Here is an 18,224-nt window from a genome sequence, read left to right as displayed (position 1 = left end):
AGGGTTGCGTTTTGTCGTCGCCGCTCGCTTCCAAGGCAGCCCCACGTCGAGCGACCTATTGAACCTAATAAATACCCAGACGAAAACCAAACGTGACATGAATTTTTGCCCGATTCAGAGATCGATACGACCTTCTGGCCACCGAGTCAGTTTCTACCGGTCCAAAGCCTCACCGCAATCAACAAAAATTTGGAGCCTTAACCCTTTGACTGTCGCGTAGGTCACCGGTGCCCTACGCGGCGCACTGAAGTAATTATGTCGATTTCTATTACTAAGCGCCTGGATTGCCAAAATTTTTCCTTCTTTTGTTTGTTAATGTATGTTTTTGTCACTTAGGTCTCTTAGAAATAGAGTCGTTCTCTGTTTCTTCGGATTCGTCGTTCCACAGAGCCTACTAGATATTCTGGCGCCTCATTAGGAAGATCGAAAATAGAAATGGACATAATCACTTCAGTGCGCGTCACGTAGGGTACCGGTGACCTACGTGGCATCCAAAGGGTTACAGCTGCTTTTGCATTGAGTTTCGCGTCGGATCTTCTCAGTGGGTCGCTATTCTGATCCGGAACTGCTAGGCTTGCTAGGGCTAGTGTTGGCAATTTAGCTCAGACCGAGCCCCGTGAAGTCACCTACGCATTGGGTGAAGTTAGGATAAGCCCTTGAGGCTACCGTGGGTAGGCAAAAAAAGGCTATTATTATATCGATTGTAACGTACTTTACGTGGTCACGGAAGATGCCTTGTTGAGCAACGCTCTTACGAGTTACATGATGACAATAACTACCCATGGATTCTTAATTACCAAGCCGGGAGGTAAAAGTTTGAATAAGGCCGTTTATTTTTTATTTTTATTTTTTAATGCTTAAATGGGTGGACGAGGTCACAGCCCACTTGGAGTTAAGTGGTTACTGGAGCCCATAGACATCTACAACGTAAATGCGCCACCCACTTTGAGATATAAGTTGCTCGGCTGCCCCGTCTTTCAAACCCAAACTTTAGTGCTTCACGGCAGAAATAGGCAGGGCGGTGGTACCTACCCATGCGGCCTCTCAAGACGTCCTACCACCGGTAAAGTGCCTATGCAGTCTGACCCGCAATTTATAATGCGAAAGTCATCTATCCATGCACGTGTACGCATCCCACAAACAACGAAATCTAAACTGGGCTATTTCACCGAAAGTTACACGTGCCGCCTCCGCTAGGCGGAAACTAAAGCGAACGATCTAGACACGGTTTCGGCTCGGTCAGTTACCGAAAAGAAATCTCTCGTATGCATTAATATATATCTAAATAAACAAAATGTAACCTCCGGTTAAATGTTTCTCGTCTTTATATAAATGCTGCGTTCGATTTTCTATAAACTTATATAATAATTGAAATGTTTATAAATACACTAGCTGACCCGGCAGACTTCGTAGTGCCTCAATCGATAAATAAAATACCTAAGCTTTTGTATAAAATAAACTTAAAACAAACAAAAGGAATCCGTCCGGAAAATTGTTATTTTTATAATAACTCCGAGCATTTTCATATTTATCTACCTTTTAAAACCTTTTCTGGACTTTTACAAATAATTCAAGACCAAAATTAGCCAAATCGGTCCAGCCGTTCTCGAATTTTAGCGAGACTAACGAACAGCAATTGATTTTTATATATACCTAGTCAGGTCATAAATTCTGTCACATGTTTAATGTAAAATAATTGAAACAAGTTTATTCATTATGTAACCATTCATATACCAAAATGAACTTAACAAAACATAGATTCTTATGACACTAAAGTTTATTCAAAATGACCTCCATGATTTTGAATACAGGCCTTCAATCTGCGCGGCCAGTCGTCTATCGCAGCACGAACGAGGTCCATGTCAATATCGGCGGCTGCCTTAATCAAGGATGTCTTGAGTGACTCCAAATTGGGATGAGGCTTTGAGCACGCCTTTTCCTCCAAGTGTTGCCATATCTTGTAATCTAACGGATTCAAATCTGGACTGGAGGAGGGCCAGTCTTCGTGCCGGATGAAGTCGATTTCACGCGCCACCAGCCAGTCTTGTGTGCTCTTCGCTCTATGAGCTGGCGCCGAATCTTGTTGGAATACCCAGTGCCTGTTATTGAACATGGTATGAGAAACAGGTTCCACGAGGTTCGTCAGGACTGTATTTTGATACACAACTGCATTCGTTTTTACACCTTTCTCACAAAAATGTACCTCTGTTAAGCCCCAATAAGAAACTCCCAACCATACCATGAGCGAGGATGGAAAATGACCTCGTTGGACACGCGGAATACGGTTGCTCGCTTCTTCAGTACTGTGTGCGTACACCTTATCATTTTGTTTGTTGTAGCTCTCTTCTACGGTAAAAATTTTTTCATCCGAAAAAAGAATTTCCCGATATTTTTTTCCCGCGTACCGCTTCAACAAAGCGCGGCATCTCTTCAGTCTCAGGTCCATTAGACGAGCATTCAAACGATGTCCCGTTTTTCTTCGATATGCCCGAAGCCCTAAGTCTTCATTTAACACCCTTTTTTTTATTTTATTTTTTTATTGCTTAGATGGGTGGATGAGCTCACAGCCCACCTGGTGTTAAGTGGTAACTGGAGCCCATAGACATCCACAACGTAAATGCGCCACCCACCTTGAGATACAAGTTCTAAGGTCTCATTTATAGTAACATTTTTCCCCCCATCTGAAGGGCCAACAGTTTCTGCTTACGTTTGGGATTTCTTTGAATTCGCGCCTTCACAGCTTTTATCACTGCTGGAATCCTAACAGACCGAGGGCCACCACTTCTTGACCTGTCACCTACATTAGAGTATTCATTGTATCGTTTGATGGTACGATAAACGAATCTTTTGGTTATATTCAAATTTTTCAGCATGTTAACAATTTAATTCAATTTAACCATTAAAAAAAAAGACTAATTAGGAACCTCCTCTTTAAATAGGTTAAAGCGATATCATTTTACAAGGAATATTTACACTTACGGCCACTAAAAGGCATGATTAAAGATCGGAAAAAAAAAAGGAAAAAAGTTTTTGGGCTTATTAATCACGTATCAATTTTATGAAATGCGACAGTTCAACTTTGTTGGACTAGTTGTTATTAGGCGAATAAAAAAAACACAGGAAATGCTCAAAAAAAATAATCGCATAGTAAATAACCTAACAGGCGAAATTACCGGTCCGCCAAACTAGTTGTGGTTAAGCATGCAAGCGTTTCTATTGGAGGGTGACCATGATTTTCTAGTGCTTGCGACGGAATTTTGTCGAGACGATTTAACCCACAGACACAGCCCACTGAGTTTCTCGCCGGATCTTCTCAGCGGGTCGCGTTTCCGATCCGGTTGTAGATTCTGCGAAGCACTGCTCTTTTTAGGGCTAGTGTTAGCAACGTCTATAGGCTAGAGCCCCGTGAGCTCACCTACTCGCTCTGTGAATCTAGTATAACTACTTGAGGTTACTAGAATAGGAAGAAGAAAAAAATAGGTGTTGTGGTAATTGGGAGGGAATACCTCAAAAGATACTTCAGTTGCCTGCGGGCTTGGTAACATTGAAGAATGTCACGTAACAAAAATGATTTATTATTTAAATAATGTGAGTCCGCATCGGGTAGTTACCACCACCCTGCCTATATTTGCCGTAACGCAGTAATGCGTTTCGGTTTGAAGGTTGGAGCAGCCGTTGTAACTATACTGAGACCTTAGAACTCATATCTCAAGGCCGGTGGCGGCATTTACTTTGTAGATGTCGCCGGTAACCACTTAACACCAGGTGGGCCGTGAGCTCGTCCACCCAACTAAACAATGAAAAAATAACGTCCCGTGGACACACAAAACGCACGGTCACCCTACTCACCGGCCTAACTATAGGCCTGTTATTTATTCAAACATTTAGGGTCAACTATATAAAAAAATAATTTATATGTCAAACTAGTTTTCTTTTTAAGCGTATTCACGTACTGTCCACTCGTCGCTGCCGTGGGCGAACGTCACGCGGCCGGCTTCAATGAATCAATTAATATTTATTGATATATACATATAATCATCAATGGTCTCAGTTCCACGTGTAAGCTGCGGCACAAATTTCTTTTTTTTTTTAAACCTTTTGTCTTATTGCTTAGATTGGTGGACGAGCTCACAGCCCACCTGGTGTTAAGTGGTTACTGGAGCCCATAGACATCTACAACGTAAATGCGCCACCCACCTTGAGATATGAGTTCTAAGGTCTCAGTATAGTAACAACGGCTGCTACTGCTTCACGGCTGAAATAGGCGGGGTGGTGGTACCTGCCCGCGCGGACTCACAAGAGGTCCTACCACCAGTACTCTACTAAATTGAATCGTAGCGAGATAACGCGCGCGGGTACCCATTTAAAGTTCATAATGCACAATCATGCAGCAATGGGGATTTTCTCGAAATTTTCACCAGTTCTCAAACCTTAAACGGGATGTTGTATATACGTTAGAGCGTCAAAGTTTTGCGAGACGGAACAACCGTCTTTTCTCGATGGCCAGAATTCAATATTTTATTCAATATTTAATATTTCTGCGGTGAAGCAGTAATGTGTTTCTGTTTGAAGGGCGGGCAGACGCTGTAACTATACTGAGACCTTAGACCTTATGTCTCAGGGAGGGTGGCGACATATACGTTGTAGATGTCTATTGGCTCCGGTAACCACTTAACACCAGGTGGGCCGTGAGCTCAGCTCTCATCCAGCCACCCTGCACAGATCAGCACTCCACCGAGCCTGAGGGCGTCCGGCACTGCGTTTTCCAATTCGCGGTCGCCACTCAAGAACGCGTTTACCCCAACGGTTATTTGTCCGGCTAATATGGCCAGCCCATTGCCGCTTCAGCTTACTAATTAGCTGTGCTATGTCTGTAACTTTAGTTCTCTGTCGGATCACCTCGTTCCGGATTCGATATTTCAGAGATTTTTTTTTCCTAACCTTAGTTCTAACCTTAGATCAGGGCTATCAGCTTCCTGATAGCCCTGAGAGGCTATGTCAGCGTCGCCTTTAACTAGTAGGTGAGCTCACGGGGCTCAAACCTGATGACGTTGCTAACACGAACCCTAGCAAGAGCCGTGCTTCGCAGAATCTACCACCGGAGCGGAAACGCGACCCACTGAGAAGATCCGGCGAGAAACTCAGTGGGCTATTTCAGAGAAACTTCAAGCATCACTACATAGTATAAAACAAAGTCGCTTTCTCTGTCCCTATATCCCTTTGTATGCTTAAACCTTTAAAACAACGCAACGGATTTTGATGCGGTTTTTTTAATAGATAGAGTGATTGATGAATAAGGTTTACATGTATAATAGCATCCATTAAATAGTGGAGAAATCAATAATAAATTACAGTTTCCGAAGCGGAGCGAGGGCGGGTCGCTAGTAGCTCATAAAACTGAGGTTTAGTTCTCCCATTTTGAGAACCGCTGACCGCTTTTTCGAAACCGGAACGAACCTCTGTTTCGCGGCATAAACAAGAAACCCATTGAAGATTATCGTTTTGAAGGAATGCCGATGAACCAATGACGTGACATTAGCGCCGCGATAAGGCGAACCAGTTCGGCGAGCCATCAGTACGCGACCTTTGATTTAAATGAAGCCTCACACGTTATATAGTTCGATGTATAGATTGGTGTGTTAGTTGGTTAGCGGTCCTGAGTGTTACGCTGAGGGTCGTGGGTTCGATTCCCAGATCGGACAAACATTCTCGTGACGAACAGATTTGTTTGCTCTTTGTCTGGGTGTTTATTATCTTTAACGAGGGGTGAAAGGATATTTGGTTTAAACAAAATTTTTACAACTTTACAGGAGGAGGTTTGCAGGAGATTTTGATGATTTTATTTTAAATGCGGGTACTTCTCAATGGAACCCGTTTCAATTTTATCAATATCTGACCCGCCATTTTTGAGTTATCCTTAACGAACGAGGCATATTTAATAACTTCGACGACATCGATGATGATCTCATTTTATTTTTGTTCAAGTCGGTTTTTTGTTTTAAATTTTGTATTATCATTTACTATTTCATATACATATACATACTATATAATCAGAGTAATACACTAATATAGCTATGATGGAATTTTCAATTTCTCAATTGATATGCGATTTTCAACTTTAATTACAGGCGCCGAGCAAGAGCGAAGCTTTTTAGATCCAAATTAATTAAACTATCAAAAACCATAGACATGTTCTTGTAATCAACAATTGATCAGGGAAAAAAGAATGCAGCCTAATAAATACTATGTAAGACTATCAGTCACGATGAGGAAAATGGAATGAAATGAGATGAGTTTAAACAGCCTCTCAAATAACATTGTGAGAATTTATAGAAATTACAATTGACTTCTTGATTTTTGGAAGTGCCTGAGAAGCCAGGTCCAGCGATATCCATTTTCCCATGTTTTATGCACTATCACTTTTTCCAAACGATTAATATTAAACCATAATAATATCTATTACATAGGCGGCACTGAAAATTTCGGGAATTAACGAAGTGACACAACATTACTATTTAAAAATGTATTTATTGATTTTCGAAGTATTCTCCGCGAAATTTGACACATTTTTCCATACGATGGAACCAATCATTGAAGCAACCATTCCATTCGGAAGTTGGGGTCTCCAAAATGGCCGTTTTGTAGGCGTCCACAGCTTCTTCAGGTGATGAAAATCTCTGTCCACGCAATTTATTCTTTATTTTAGGGAAAGTATAGAAATCATTAGGGCTTAGGTCGGGGCTGTACGGCGGATGGTCTAATAATTCTATGTTTTCTTGCTCTAAAAACTCTTTTGTTCTGTGCGCGGTGTGAGAACTCGCATTGCCGTGATGGAGGATGATGCGGCGGTTGCAGTTCTCTTTACGGAGTTCAGAAACGACCTGTGGCAAACAAATGCTAGCATACCACTCTGCATTAACCGTTCTTTGTCTCTCAAGAGGAATAGTCGTAACATGGCCGGTTTTGGAGACAAACGTGGCCACCATTTTTTTTGCAACACTCCGTGAACGAACAATTTTTGTTGGCTTTAACCCATTTTCGAACACCCAAACTCGTGACTGGTTTTTTGTTTCGGGTTAGTACGCATATATCCAGGATTCGTCACCTGATACAATGTTGTATACAGCATTTGAGGATCCTGCGTGGAATCTTTCGAGAGTTCTGACGCACCAAGTAACGCGAGCCGCTTTTTGGTCTTCACAGAGCGAATGCGGTATCCATCGGGAAAACAACTTTTTTACACCTAATTGTTCATGCAAAATTATTTATATTTGCCTCATGATAATGTCTAAAGTTACCTGAATTTCGCGGTATGTCACATGTCGATCTTCCTCAATCAGCTTACGCACAGCATCAACGTTTTCTTGGGTGGCTGCAGTTTTTGGACGACCTTGACGGGGATCATCACTGAGCTTGACACGTCCACGTTGAAACTCAGCAAACCAGCGATAAATTGTGGTTTTGGATGGGGCTTCATCACCAAATGCAGAAATCATCCGGTCAACACACTGTTTTTGTGTTAAACCACTTCGAAAGTCATAATAAATCATCGCTCTTGAATTTTCTCGAGCCAATTCCATTTTCTCAACGACTAAACAAGTTTGACAAAACCTCGTGACAAGACCGAGAATCTTTTTTTAAATAAATAAATGGTATTCGATTTTTAAAACCAAGGAGTTCTCAATTAAAAAGATTTTAATACGACAGGAACAGTGGAAATATTCCATTCCCGATACTTTTAGTGCAGCCCTCTTTAAGCTTGCACTCGTAAGAGACGCTATAAAATAAGACAGTAACAAAACCGCGTTCCGGTAATTACTACCGGTCCGGTGGTAAATTCTGCGAAGCACTGCTCCTGTTAGGGCCAGTGTTAGCAACACTCCCGTTTGAGCCCCGAGAGCTCACCTACACGCTAAAGTAACGCTGCAATAGCCTCCCAAGGCTATCAGCATAGGTAGGAAAAAGAAAAGTTTACGAATGTTAAATCGACAATAATAAAATAATAAATAATATTTTTTTTTTATGCCTAGATGTGTGGACGAGCTCACAGCCCACCTGATGTTAAGTGGTTACTGGAACCCATAGACATCTACAATGTAAATGCGCCAACCACCTCGAGATATAAGTTCTAAGGTCTCAGTATAGTTACAACGGCTACCCCACCCTTCGAACCCAAACGCATTACTGCTTCACGGCGGAAATAGGCGGGGTGGTGGTACCTACCCGTGTGGAATCCCAAGAGGTCCTACCACCAGTGATTACGCAAATTATAATTTTGCGGGTTTGATTTTTATTACACGATGTTATTCCTTCACCGTGGAAGTCAATCGTGAACATTTGTTGAGTACGTATTTCATTAGAAGAATTGGTACCCGCCTGCGGGATTCGAAGACCGGTGCATCGCTTCATACGAATGCACCGGACGTCTTACCCTTTAGGCCACGACGACTTTATAGAATAATTAGCGACCCGCCCTCGCTTCGCTTCGGAAACATTAAAAAACACATGGAACAAAAAAAAAAAAAAAAAAGTAGCCTATGTTCATCAGGGACAATGTCGGCTTCTAATGGAAAAATAATTTTTCAAATCGGTCCAGTAGTTTCGGAGCCTATTCGAAACAAACAAACAAACAAATCTTTCCTCTTTATAATATTAGTATAGATAGAATAATAGAATATCTCAGCCATTTGCTTAGGAACGACAGATACATGCTGCTGCAGTTGATAGTGATGGGAAAAGTGGACGGAAAGAGACATGCTGGGCGAAGAAGGAAGTCATGGCTCCGCAATATCCGAGAGCGGACCGGTATTGCCTCCGTCGAACAGCTGTTCCAGCTGGCTACTGATGGAAATGAAATCAGGAAGCTAACGGCCAACCTTCAGGGTTGAAGAGGCACTAGAAGAAGAAGAAGAAATCGACTAGTTTTTTTTTTATTGCTTTGATGGGTGGACGATCTCACAGCCCACCTGGTGTTAAGTGGTTACTGGAGCCCATAGACATCTTCGACGTAAATGCGTCACCCACCTAGAGATATAAGTTCTAAGGTCTCAAGTATAGTGACAACGGCTGCCTCACCCTTCAAACCGAAACGCATTACTGCTTCACGGCAGAAATAGGCGGGGCGGTGGTACCTACCCGCGCGGCCTCACAACAGGTCCTACCACCAGTAAAATAGTGAATAGGCCGTGCAGATTAATATCTCAAGAGTCAAAATAAAACGAACCTATCGAAAGAATTATGAAAGAAATTAAAATGATATAATAAAAAAGATTATTTATGGTGTTCTTCTGTATGTATGTTTTTTATATATTTATTTTTCATTTTCGAAACGCATTAAAGTATCGTAAAATTTCATCTCCGCCATTTACGGGACAATTATCGTAATTTATTACGTACTTTTATTTTATTATGTTTTAATTAAATAATAATAAACGTTTTCGATAATATTATAAATACGATATTTTTGGTACTGTTTATTTTTAAACGTGAAGACGAGTTAATCAGAGAGCGCGTGCATTTTTTTTTATTGCCCTTGTAGGCAGACGAGCATACGGCCCACCTGAGGGTGAGTGGTTACCGTCGCCCATAGACTGCCAGGGGCAGAGCCAAGCCGCTGCCTACCACTTAATACTCCCCGCAAGCCTCGTTTGAAGAAGGACATGTCATAGCGCTCGGGAAACACCGTGGAGGGGAGCTCATTCTAAAGCCGGATGGTACGTGGCAGAAAAGATCTTTGGAAGCGCACTGTGGGTGACCGCAGTGGCTCCAGGTAGTATGGATGAACTCTACTCCGGTGGCGGGCGGTGCGATGGTAAAAGATGATGGTATCATCTCGAATAATTGCTCAGGGCATTCCTATGCTTTGCATTTTATGCATTTGCATTGTGCATTATATAGGTCGTTTTTTTATTATGAAGGAAGCATTACTGGAGGTCTGGAGGCCGTTCCAGTTTCACCAGGACAGGTGGGCGAGCAAAGGCTCAGCCAGGAGGGGTGGGATTTGTTAACAGCTGCCCGAGTGTCCGCGATGGAGCCCTAACGGCCCAAGGGCAGATTATCGGTCGTGCTTCGAGTTTTCAGGGTGCGCACATTGCCCTAAACACATCATTACGGATCCTCTCGATCCATTAACGTTGCTTTTAGGTACAACAAGCACCGGTCACCGTCCTCGACGTGCCCGTCGCTTGCGAAGAAGGGCTCGACGAGTAAATTAACCCATGGACACAGCCCACTGAGTTACTCGCCGGATCTTCTCAGTGGGTCGCGTTTCCGATCCGGTGGTACTGTTCTTGCTAGGGCCAGCGTTAGCAACACTCCTGGTTTGAGCCCCGTGAGCTCACCTACACACCAAGAAGCTGAAATAACCTCTCAAGGCTATCAGCAGGAAAAAAAAGCGAACGTGGGTGAATTCATGTCCGAACCTCAGGAAAGTTGAAGCCTCCCCGGACAGTGAGGGGTTGGTGTGCCAATAAAAATGGAATGACTTGTACCGACCAATAATGCATAGAATGGGCCGTCATTTACCAGAGCAACAAGTGACAGCCGGTCTCATGCGCCCATCAAAAAAAATATATTTAAAACAACATTATCCCCAGACATTCTGAACGTTCTTAACTCTACGAGGATCACGTCTATAAACTAAACAGCACACGTGAGCCTATCAAAACAAAAAAAAAAAAACAATCGATAAAGCTTACGTAATCTAATTTAACAAAAAAAAAAAAAATTGTTAATTTATTACGTACGGTTCAATCTATAATAGATTAATGATAACTGGTATGTTTGCGATAAGAGATTGGTCGTATCGCTTAGGGTTGCCAACGCGCTTTTATTATTGGTATATTAGTTCTCATCTCGAGACCCGTTCTAGGTCCAGATCGTGGTTTTTTTATTGCTTAGATGGGTCGACGAGCTTACGGCCCACCTGGTGTTAAGTGGTTAGTGGAGTCCATAGACATCTACAACGTCAATGCCGCCACCTACCTTGGGTGCCAGAAACTGACATACATACTTATATACGTTTAAATATATACATAAATAGATTTTTTTTCTCCTACCTATGCTGATAGTAGCCTTGAGAGGCTATTTCAGCTTCTCCTTGACGTGTAGGTGAGCTCACGGGGCTCAAACCGGGAGTGTTGCTAAAACTGCCCCTAGCAAGAGCAGTACTTCCACTGAGAAGATCCGGCGAGAAACTCAGTGGACTGTGTCTATGGGTTAATTTACTCGTCGAGCCCTTCGTCGCAAGCGACAGGTTCGGTGAGGACGGTAACCGGTGCTTGAGGTACCTAAAAGCACCGGTAATGGATCGGGAGGATTCGTAATGTCGTGTTTAGGGCGACGTCGACTGTTTACCATTCGGTCCACAGGATCGCGTATATAGTTTTATTATATACTAGCGACCCGCCCTCGCTTCGCTTCGGAAACATTAAATTTTATTATTGATAGCTGAGTCCCGCGATGTCACCCGCGGTTATTGTCGTAGCGCGGGTGACGCCGCAAGACAAAGCTAACCTAAAAAAAGTAGCCTAAGTTACTCCTTATATCATCAGCAACCTATCAGTGAAAGTTCCGTCAAAATCGGTCCAGCCGTTCCAGAGATTAGCCGGAACAAACCGACAGACTGACAGACAAAAATTGTAAAAAATGTTAATTTGGTGTATGTACCGTATCTAAATACATATTATGCATGTAGTGAAAAGCGGCTATTTCAATATTAAAAACAGACACACCAATTTTATTTATATGTATAGATGTGGAATTAGCATCGGTCTCTCATTCACGTAGTACTTATACTAATTTCACTCCCAAAATCAAACGAAAATGCTATAAAGTGAAACTAATGTGATTTATCCGCGTTAAGAGAAATCGATTTAATTCGATATATATATACAAAAACAATTAAATAAAAATGCGCTCCACGAGAAGCGATCGTAAAATTAAGCCTACAGCGGCACGGTCGGGTAAAAGAAAAAAGATAAAAAAAAAAAACTTAAATCAAATTAATAAAATACTAGAGGTCCCGCAGTAGTCGAAATTCGACTATAATTAATTGAAATTGTAAGTTTGTACACTATTATGATTGTATTTTATTATACTTCTATAATCACAAATTTCGCCAAGACTGCACTATAAAAAATAATAACAAAGACAAACAATATTTAATCTCAATTTGACAACAGACGTCAAGAACAAAAGTTTGACAATAAATAGTATGCTTGCGTGTGTGCGTCAAATACATGGTATGTAGTGTGTGTAATGTTTTCTTTATTGATTAAATGTATCATTTATGCATTATTTTAAAAAATATTAGCATTGTGCACTTCTTCTCTATATTCTCTATAAGTGTGTAAAATTTCATACTCCTCCGTCAGCGCAATTTTCGTAAAAAGGGATACAAAGTTTTTGCTTCACGTATTAATATATAGATACTTCATAAATGATCGTAACACCGTTGCGTCCGAAATAAATTTAAAACATTTTTCAATATTATAATTTTATTAGATCGCTTTGGCATCATGAAATTTGATGCGCCTGTTAATGACCGTGACAATTTTGATGAGAAATACGAGTAAAATATTCACATTAATGTGTGCTTTAGGTCTATAAATAGAGTTGAAAATTCCGAATATATCTATAACTGTTTTTTGATAACTAACAACCGAAGCAAACTCTTAAGTTTTATTCTAAGACGCATTAGCACTAATCTTAAATCTTAAACTTATGCGTTTAAGGTTGAGTTTTCATCGGGACAGCATGGGACAGTGGTCGCTTAGGAGGAGTGCAAAGATTCTTCGCAATATCCTTTAATGTGATTGAACTTGCAAAGTTCTGTTGTTTTATCCAAGATTCCCGTAATGTTATGAGCATTCGCGACTACCCACAATTATAAAAAAATTTTTTGAATGATTTCAACCACGTTTTTTTTAGTTACGACGAATTCCCAATATTTAATATTTACAATATACAACATTAAAGAATAATAGTATACTAGGTATGAGCGTTAGCATATTTAAAAAACTACCAAAGAAATTAAGAGACTTAAGACGATTTTCATTTTAAGAAAAAACTAAAAGATAATCTTGTTAGTGGAAATTATTATCACATAAATGATTTTCTTAGGGACGACATTGAAATAAATGGAATTTTTAATTATTGGTTGAATTATGGATGAATGAATGGTAAATTACATAATATTATATACAATAGGTTTGTGTTCCTAATTCTTCTTTCCTTCTGCGGGCCTACTGGAAGAGATTTCAGCATGAAATAAGTAGTGCCCTTGTACTCTGTATCCTTATTGACGTGTCTTTTCTAACAGCTGTGTGTACAAAATATCTATACTCTATACTAATATTATAAAGAGGAAAGATTTGTTTGTTTGTTTCGAATAGGCTCCGAAACTACTGGACCGATTTGAAAAATTCTTTTTCCATTAGAAGCCGACATTGTCCCTGATGAACATAGGCTACTTTTTTTTCATTTTTTTTTATTATTTTTTTTTTGGTTTCATGTGTGTTTTAATGTTTCCGAAGCGAAGCGAGGGCGGGTCGCTAGTATTCAATAAAAATAAATAAATAAATTATAATATCTTGCACTGCACTAAAATTCGCATGTCAAATAATGACAAAGCATAAACGCTGCTTTTAGCTTTATGTAATAACTCATTTTCACTATGCTTGGCGATTAAATGATTTCTTTCTTTCTTTCTGTGCAATTTTGCAACCGTCGTTATAGAGCCTAGCGGCTAGTAGACAGGTATGTTTAAAAGAAGCTCGCTTGAAGACGGAAGCTTTATAGCAGTTGAAGCATCGTGAACTTCATACCAAGGTCAAGTGCAATGTGTGAACGATAATTGTGCAGTGCGCAATGCCCACAAAATGACTTGGCATCAGATGTAAGCACTGACAGCAACGAAGGATATATATTTTTCTTTTATTGCTTATGTGTGTGGACGAGCTCACAGCCCACCTGGTGTTAAGTGGTTACTGGAGCCCATAGATATCTACAACGTAAATGCGCCACACACCTTGAGATATAAGTTCCAAGGTTTCAATATAGTCACAACGGCTGCCCTACCCTTCAAACCGAAACGCATTACTGCTTCACGGCAGAAATCGGCGGGGCGGTGGTACCTACCCGTGCGGACTCACAAGAGGTCCTACCACCAGTATATAATCTTTATAAGACTTTTATTTTTACGGATCACTCACTAGGTAGTCCAGGATAGTTATTAAGGGAGGCCACGATACTCAGCATTGAGGATTATCGACGCCAGTTATATGAGGACCTCACGGGAATATGGCGATTTTTAATTTAAAGGTTTTCCCGATATTTCAAGCAAGTTTAGGGGGGTAGATTAAAAACTGTGACAATAACCAGCCAAGTAATACCGCTCAGGGGGTGAGAGGAGAGATGTGCTCCGCACCAAACGCTACACTTTCACCCCTTTGCCTTTCCATGATTTCCTGACCAAAAAAGTAATAACGCTCACAAACCTATACAAAAGATAGAGACGAAATAAAACCCTCTCAAACTACATTTAGAACAGCGATTCCCAATCTGTGATACGATTAGCCCCGGGGATACGCTGCTTCGATTGGGGGGTACGTGAAAATTACATTGGTAATGTCGGAAACACTGAGAAATTAAAACTTATATGAACATTGTTATAATAGATTATATTAACAATTTGTAGTTTTAAATGTAATCTTATAACTAATAGCTTAATATATTGAATTCGACCGATCGATAGATCTTAAGAGAAACGAGACATGTTTTTCGGAATAGGCATGGACGTATCAAGGAAGGGGGTACTCATAAGCAATAGTTTTATTAAAGGGGACGAGAAAAGGTTGAGAAGCGCTGCCTTAGAAGATTAGACCTGGTTTTCAAGTCAAGTAAGTACCTACCAATGGCCTTATCGTCCGCACCAAATATTCTAGTTAAGAAACTTAATAATAATTCGTAATATAATTTACCTGTCAGACATGATAGATACGTCAAAATCAATATAACATACGTTCATTTTTATCTCGTAGATAACGCTTATGGATTCGCAGTGCCACTAACATTATTTCAAACACAACACGCTTCCTGCCCGGAAATACCGCGTGTGCCCAGACTTTTTCGACGCGCAGTCGTTATGCCCAACCGCCCTGCCCATTTCTACCGCAGTAACGCGTTACGGTTCGAAGGGCGGGGCAGCCGTTGTACTGTATAAACTGAGACTTGGGACTCGCGTTTCAAGGTGAATTAATGGCGTACTTACGGACGGTAACCACTTGGCCGTGAAAATCATTTTTAACTTCGCCCGTTTCGGTTCTCGATTGTGAGACTTCGATGGAACACGAGATCAGTGTGTTTAGTGCGAATTTGTTTAACGTTCTCGATAGCGTAAAAGTTAACTCAGATTTGTATGGAATTGGAACGTTTGCCTACGTTTGCCGCTAGGGGCGCTGTTCCAACTCTATACAAATCTGAGTTAACTTTTACGCGATCGAGAACGTTAAAAAACTCGCACTAAGCACACCGGTACATTGTGCATTTGTCGGATCACATCTACAATTTCGTGTTCAAGTGATCCTAAAAACGGTATTACAAACTCGTGCCCAATTAATACAAAATATTTTATCGCGGCACGCCCCAGCATTACGCATTTATGAAATACGATACTCATTCGCCACCAATTTAAAAAAAAAAAAAAATTGACGTTTTTAATTGATGACACCTCGCAATTAATATGGCGCGTATACATACATACGCCTGTCGCGGGAGCATCAGTCGAGACAGGCTCATCGTGAATGTGGAATATAATACGTTGCTAGTGGTTCCATATACAGAAAATTTCGTTAATAAATAATGTTTAGCCATCAATCTAATGGAAGAGAATTTATAGTTGCAGTAGCCATGATATATTCAAGTGTCATTTTTTTTTTACTGTATTATCGTTGACGTGCAATCGAAACTCCTTGATATTGCAAAGTGCACGTCCCAGCCTTGAGACATGAGGTCGAAGATGCAGTTTTGTTGTAGCAACAAAAAAAGCGGTACGATTATTATCAACATCGACTACTGGCTGTTTGATCGTGATGTCTTGGTTAATTTACGTTTTTTTTTTGTTTATGCTTCAGAGTTTCGATTTTAATGCATTTTCTGGGTGTCTCACGAAAATACGTAAAGTCCATCTGGTTTTATTTTTAAATACGACCAAACTGACCGTAATTATTATATCGACCGTGATCATTGATGAGCACTCTCCAAATTTTTAATCTAACTGTACAAGTAAAATGTGTAGTCAATAAATTACGCGCGCTTTCGGATATATTCGATTTGTTTGACTAATAGTATAAAATAGAGTATAATTTGAATGATTTCGTTGCTTAAAACATAAAAATGAAGAGTTGACATCGATTATTTTACATAAATTATAATAAATTTCACATTTCCTACACTGAAAATGAATGAAACATTCTATCAATCGATTATTTTTATAGTTATCTCATTATCTGTGTAAGTTTTTGCTTTATCTTCTATCTTTATTCACACGAATAAAAAAATATGGCACATCCAGTATACAAGACAGTTTTATTGTTAAGAACAAATCTATCAATAGGCAATCATCGAGTAAAACCAGAATATTATGGAGCAGGCAAAGACATTTAGATATAATAAAATATTGAAGTGTCACTAATAAACTCATTAAATACATACAGAAAATGGTAAATTTACAAAACTAATTTAATTTTAAAAGTGTCTTAATTTTAATAATTATCATTAAGAACTTATTGTCATCAGGTGAATCACATTGTTAGAAGCATGTCTGTTGCTTAAAAATATTGGCTCTAGATTATGGATCCATAAAAAATGGATAGATACAACAGGCAAAAAAGTAATGAGGTATTGATTATTTTAAAATATTATAAAGTAGATTGTTTATTCTTCAAACCTTTTGCTTTACACTATCTTTTTTTTGTTATATATTTCATTTATTTATATAAAGTACATATTGAAAGTTATCTTTTAAATTGATTAGGTATATCAGAAAGTGAGTCTTACATTTGAATTTATTCATTTGCTAATCTCAGTTACATAAATATTTTCGTATTTATCAAATAATTTAAAATTTATATCAAGTGGATTCGTGCAAGAGTATTTTAAATGCTGTATAAAATTTTGATCAATTACAAAAAAAGAAACTGTACTTATTAGCAATGATGAAATTGAAGAATGAAATTATTTTCATTGATTAAAGATTTGGAATAACTACAAAACAAATTCGCCTGTAACAAAAGTAATTTGAAAACTTACCTGCATTTTCGCTCCTATTCAGTCCTAAAATACACACGCACGATTTTCAAACGACGCGACAAAATTATAAGCTTGCCAGTCACTGATTAATTTTTTTTGGATTTACATTTTTATATTACTAGTTTTAGATAGTAATGCGCGGTTAACGTTATTTATCAAACGGTTTAGAGCCAATCGTGAGTTTTAAACGTGAATTTTGGTACTAATGAAGATAACAAAACAATTACGAGATAAGTGAAGAATATTTTTTTTTTAGTTGCTGTTCAAATGCTTGCTGACTTCTTATTCGGACAGGCGAGTAATGTATGCGGTGCCGAGCGTATAGTAATAAAATTATACACCGCATAGCGTCAAATTACGCGTCTCCCGCTTTTAGTTAAAAGGTTAACAGGCAATTGACTACACTTTTTTTTAATCAGTTAAAAATACAGCGACAAAATCGGCCTATTAGCGTTTTACGTGCACTTACCGATGCTAGCGGGTCGTACTCCACCTTTCCCGGAGTGCGTGGGCTCTTATTTTCATCTTGTTCACGTAATACTACAATATGAAGAATTAATATTTTGGTATCAAAATGCAAGGAGGTAAAAAAAATATACGAAGAGCACTGTTACATTACAACTGTCAAAACTGAACTTCACTCAAGTACTTGTGCCAAATGATCATAGACAAGGTTAAGGTTTATAAATAGACATTGTTGCCGCTACTTGACAACAGATGGCAGTGCGCGATGCACTGTGCTGAATTATGTTTAGTATTTTTTTATTTAACCGAAAGTAGAGATTGGGTGAGAGAATGGAGAAAGTTAGATTGGGATTTAAGGAAGAGATACTACTGCAAAAGTATGTATACCAGAGAAGTACTAAAATTTCTCCAGTAGGTTGTCTATTATTACTTATTGGTAGTATTGGGAG

The 18,224-nt window shown here is 39.5% G+C and overlaps 1 protein-coding gene across 4 annotated transcripts in view; it reads right to left on the bottom strand.

The window, feature by feature from the left end:
* LOC114251154 (uncharacterized) overlaps window positions 1-17,945 on the bottom strand; it is a 91,147-nt gene extending 73,202 nt beyond the window's left edge. For 2 of the 4 annotated variants that reach the window (XM_089732965.1, XM_089732969.1), the window contains exon 1: window positions 17,780-17,945. Coding sequence is in view for 2 of the 4 variants with exons in the window: in XM_089732958.1 (XP_089589084.1) it covers window positions 17,311-17,316 (6 nt within the window). In the remaining 2 variants the exon portion in view is untranslated. Of the gene's footprint in view, window positions 1-17,310; window positions 17,744-17,779 lie in introns of those variants that run through there. The other 2 variants (XM_089732958.1, XM_089732951.1) reach the window with 2 other exon arrangements.
* Window positions 17,946-18,224: the final 279 nt, after the last annotated feature.

The sequence above is a fragment of the Bombyx mandarina genome, chromosome 02 (assembly GCF_030267445.1).
Source record: "Bombyx mandarina strain Sakado chromosome 02, ASM3026744v2".
Taxonomy (NCBI): domain Eukaryota; kingdom Metazoa; phylum Arthropoda; class Insecta; order Lepidoptera; family Bombycidae; genus Bombyx; species Bombyx mandarina.
Note: the sequence above shows the minus strand (reverse complement) of the source record. Positions and strands in the feature narration are given on the sequence as shown.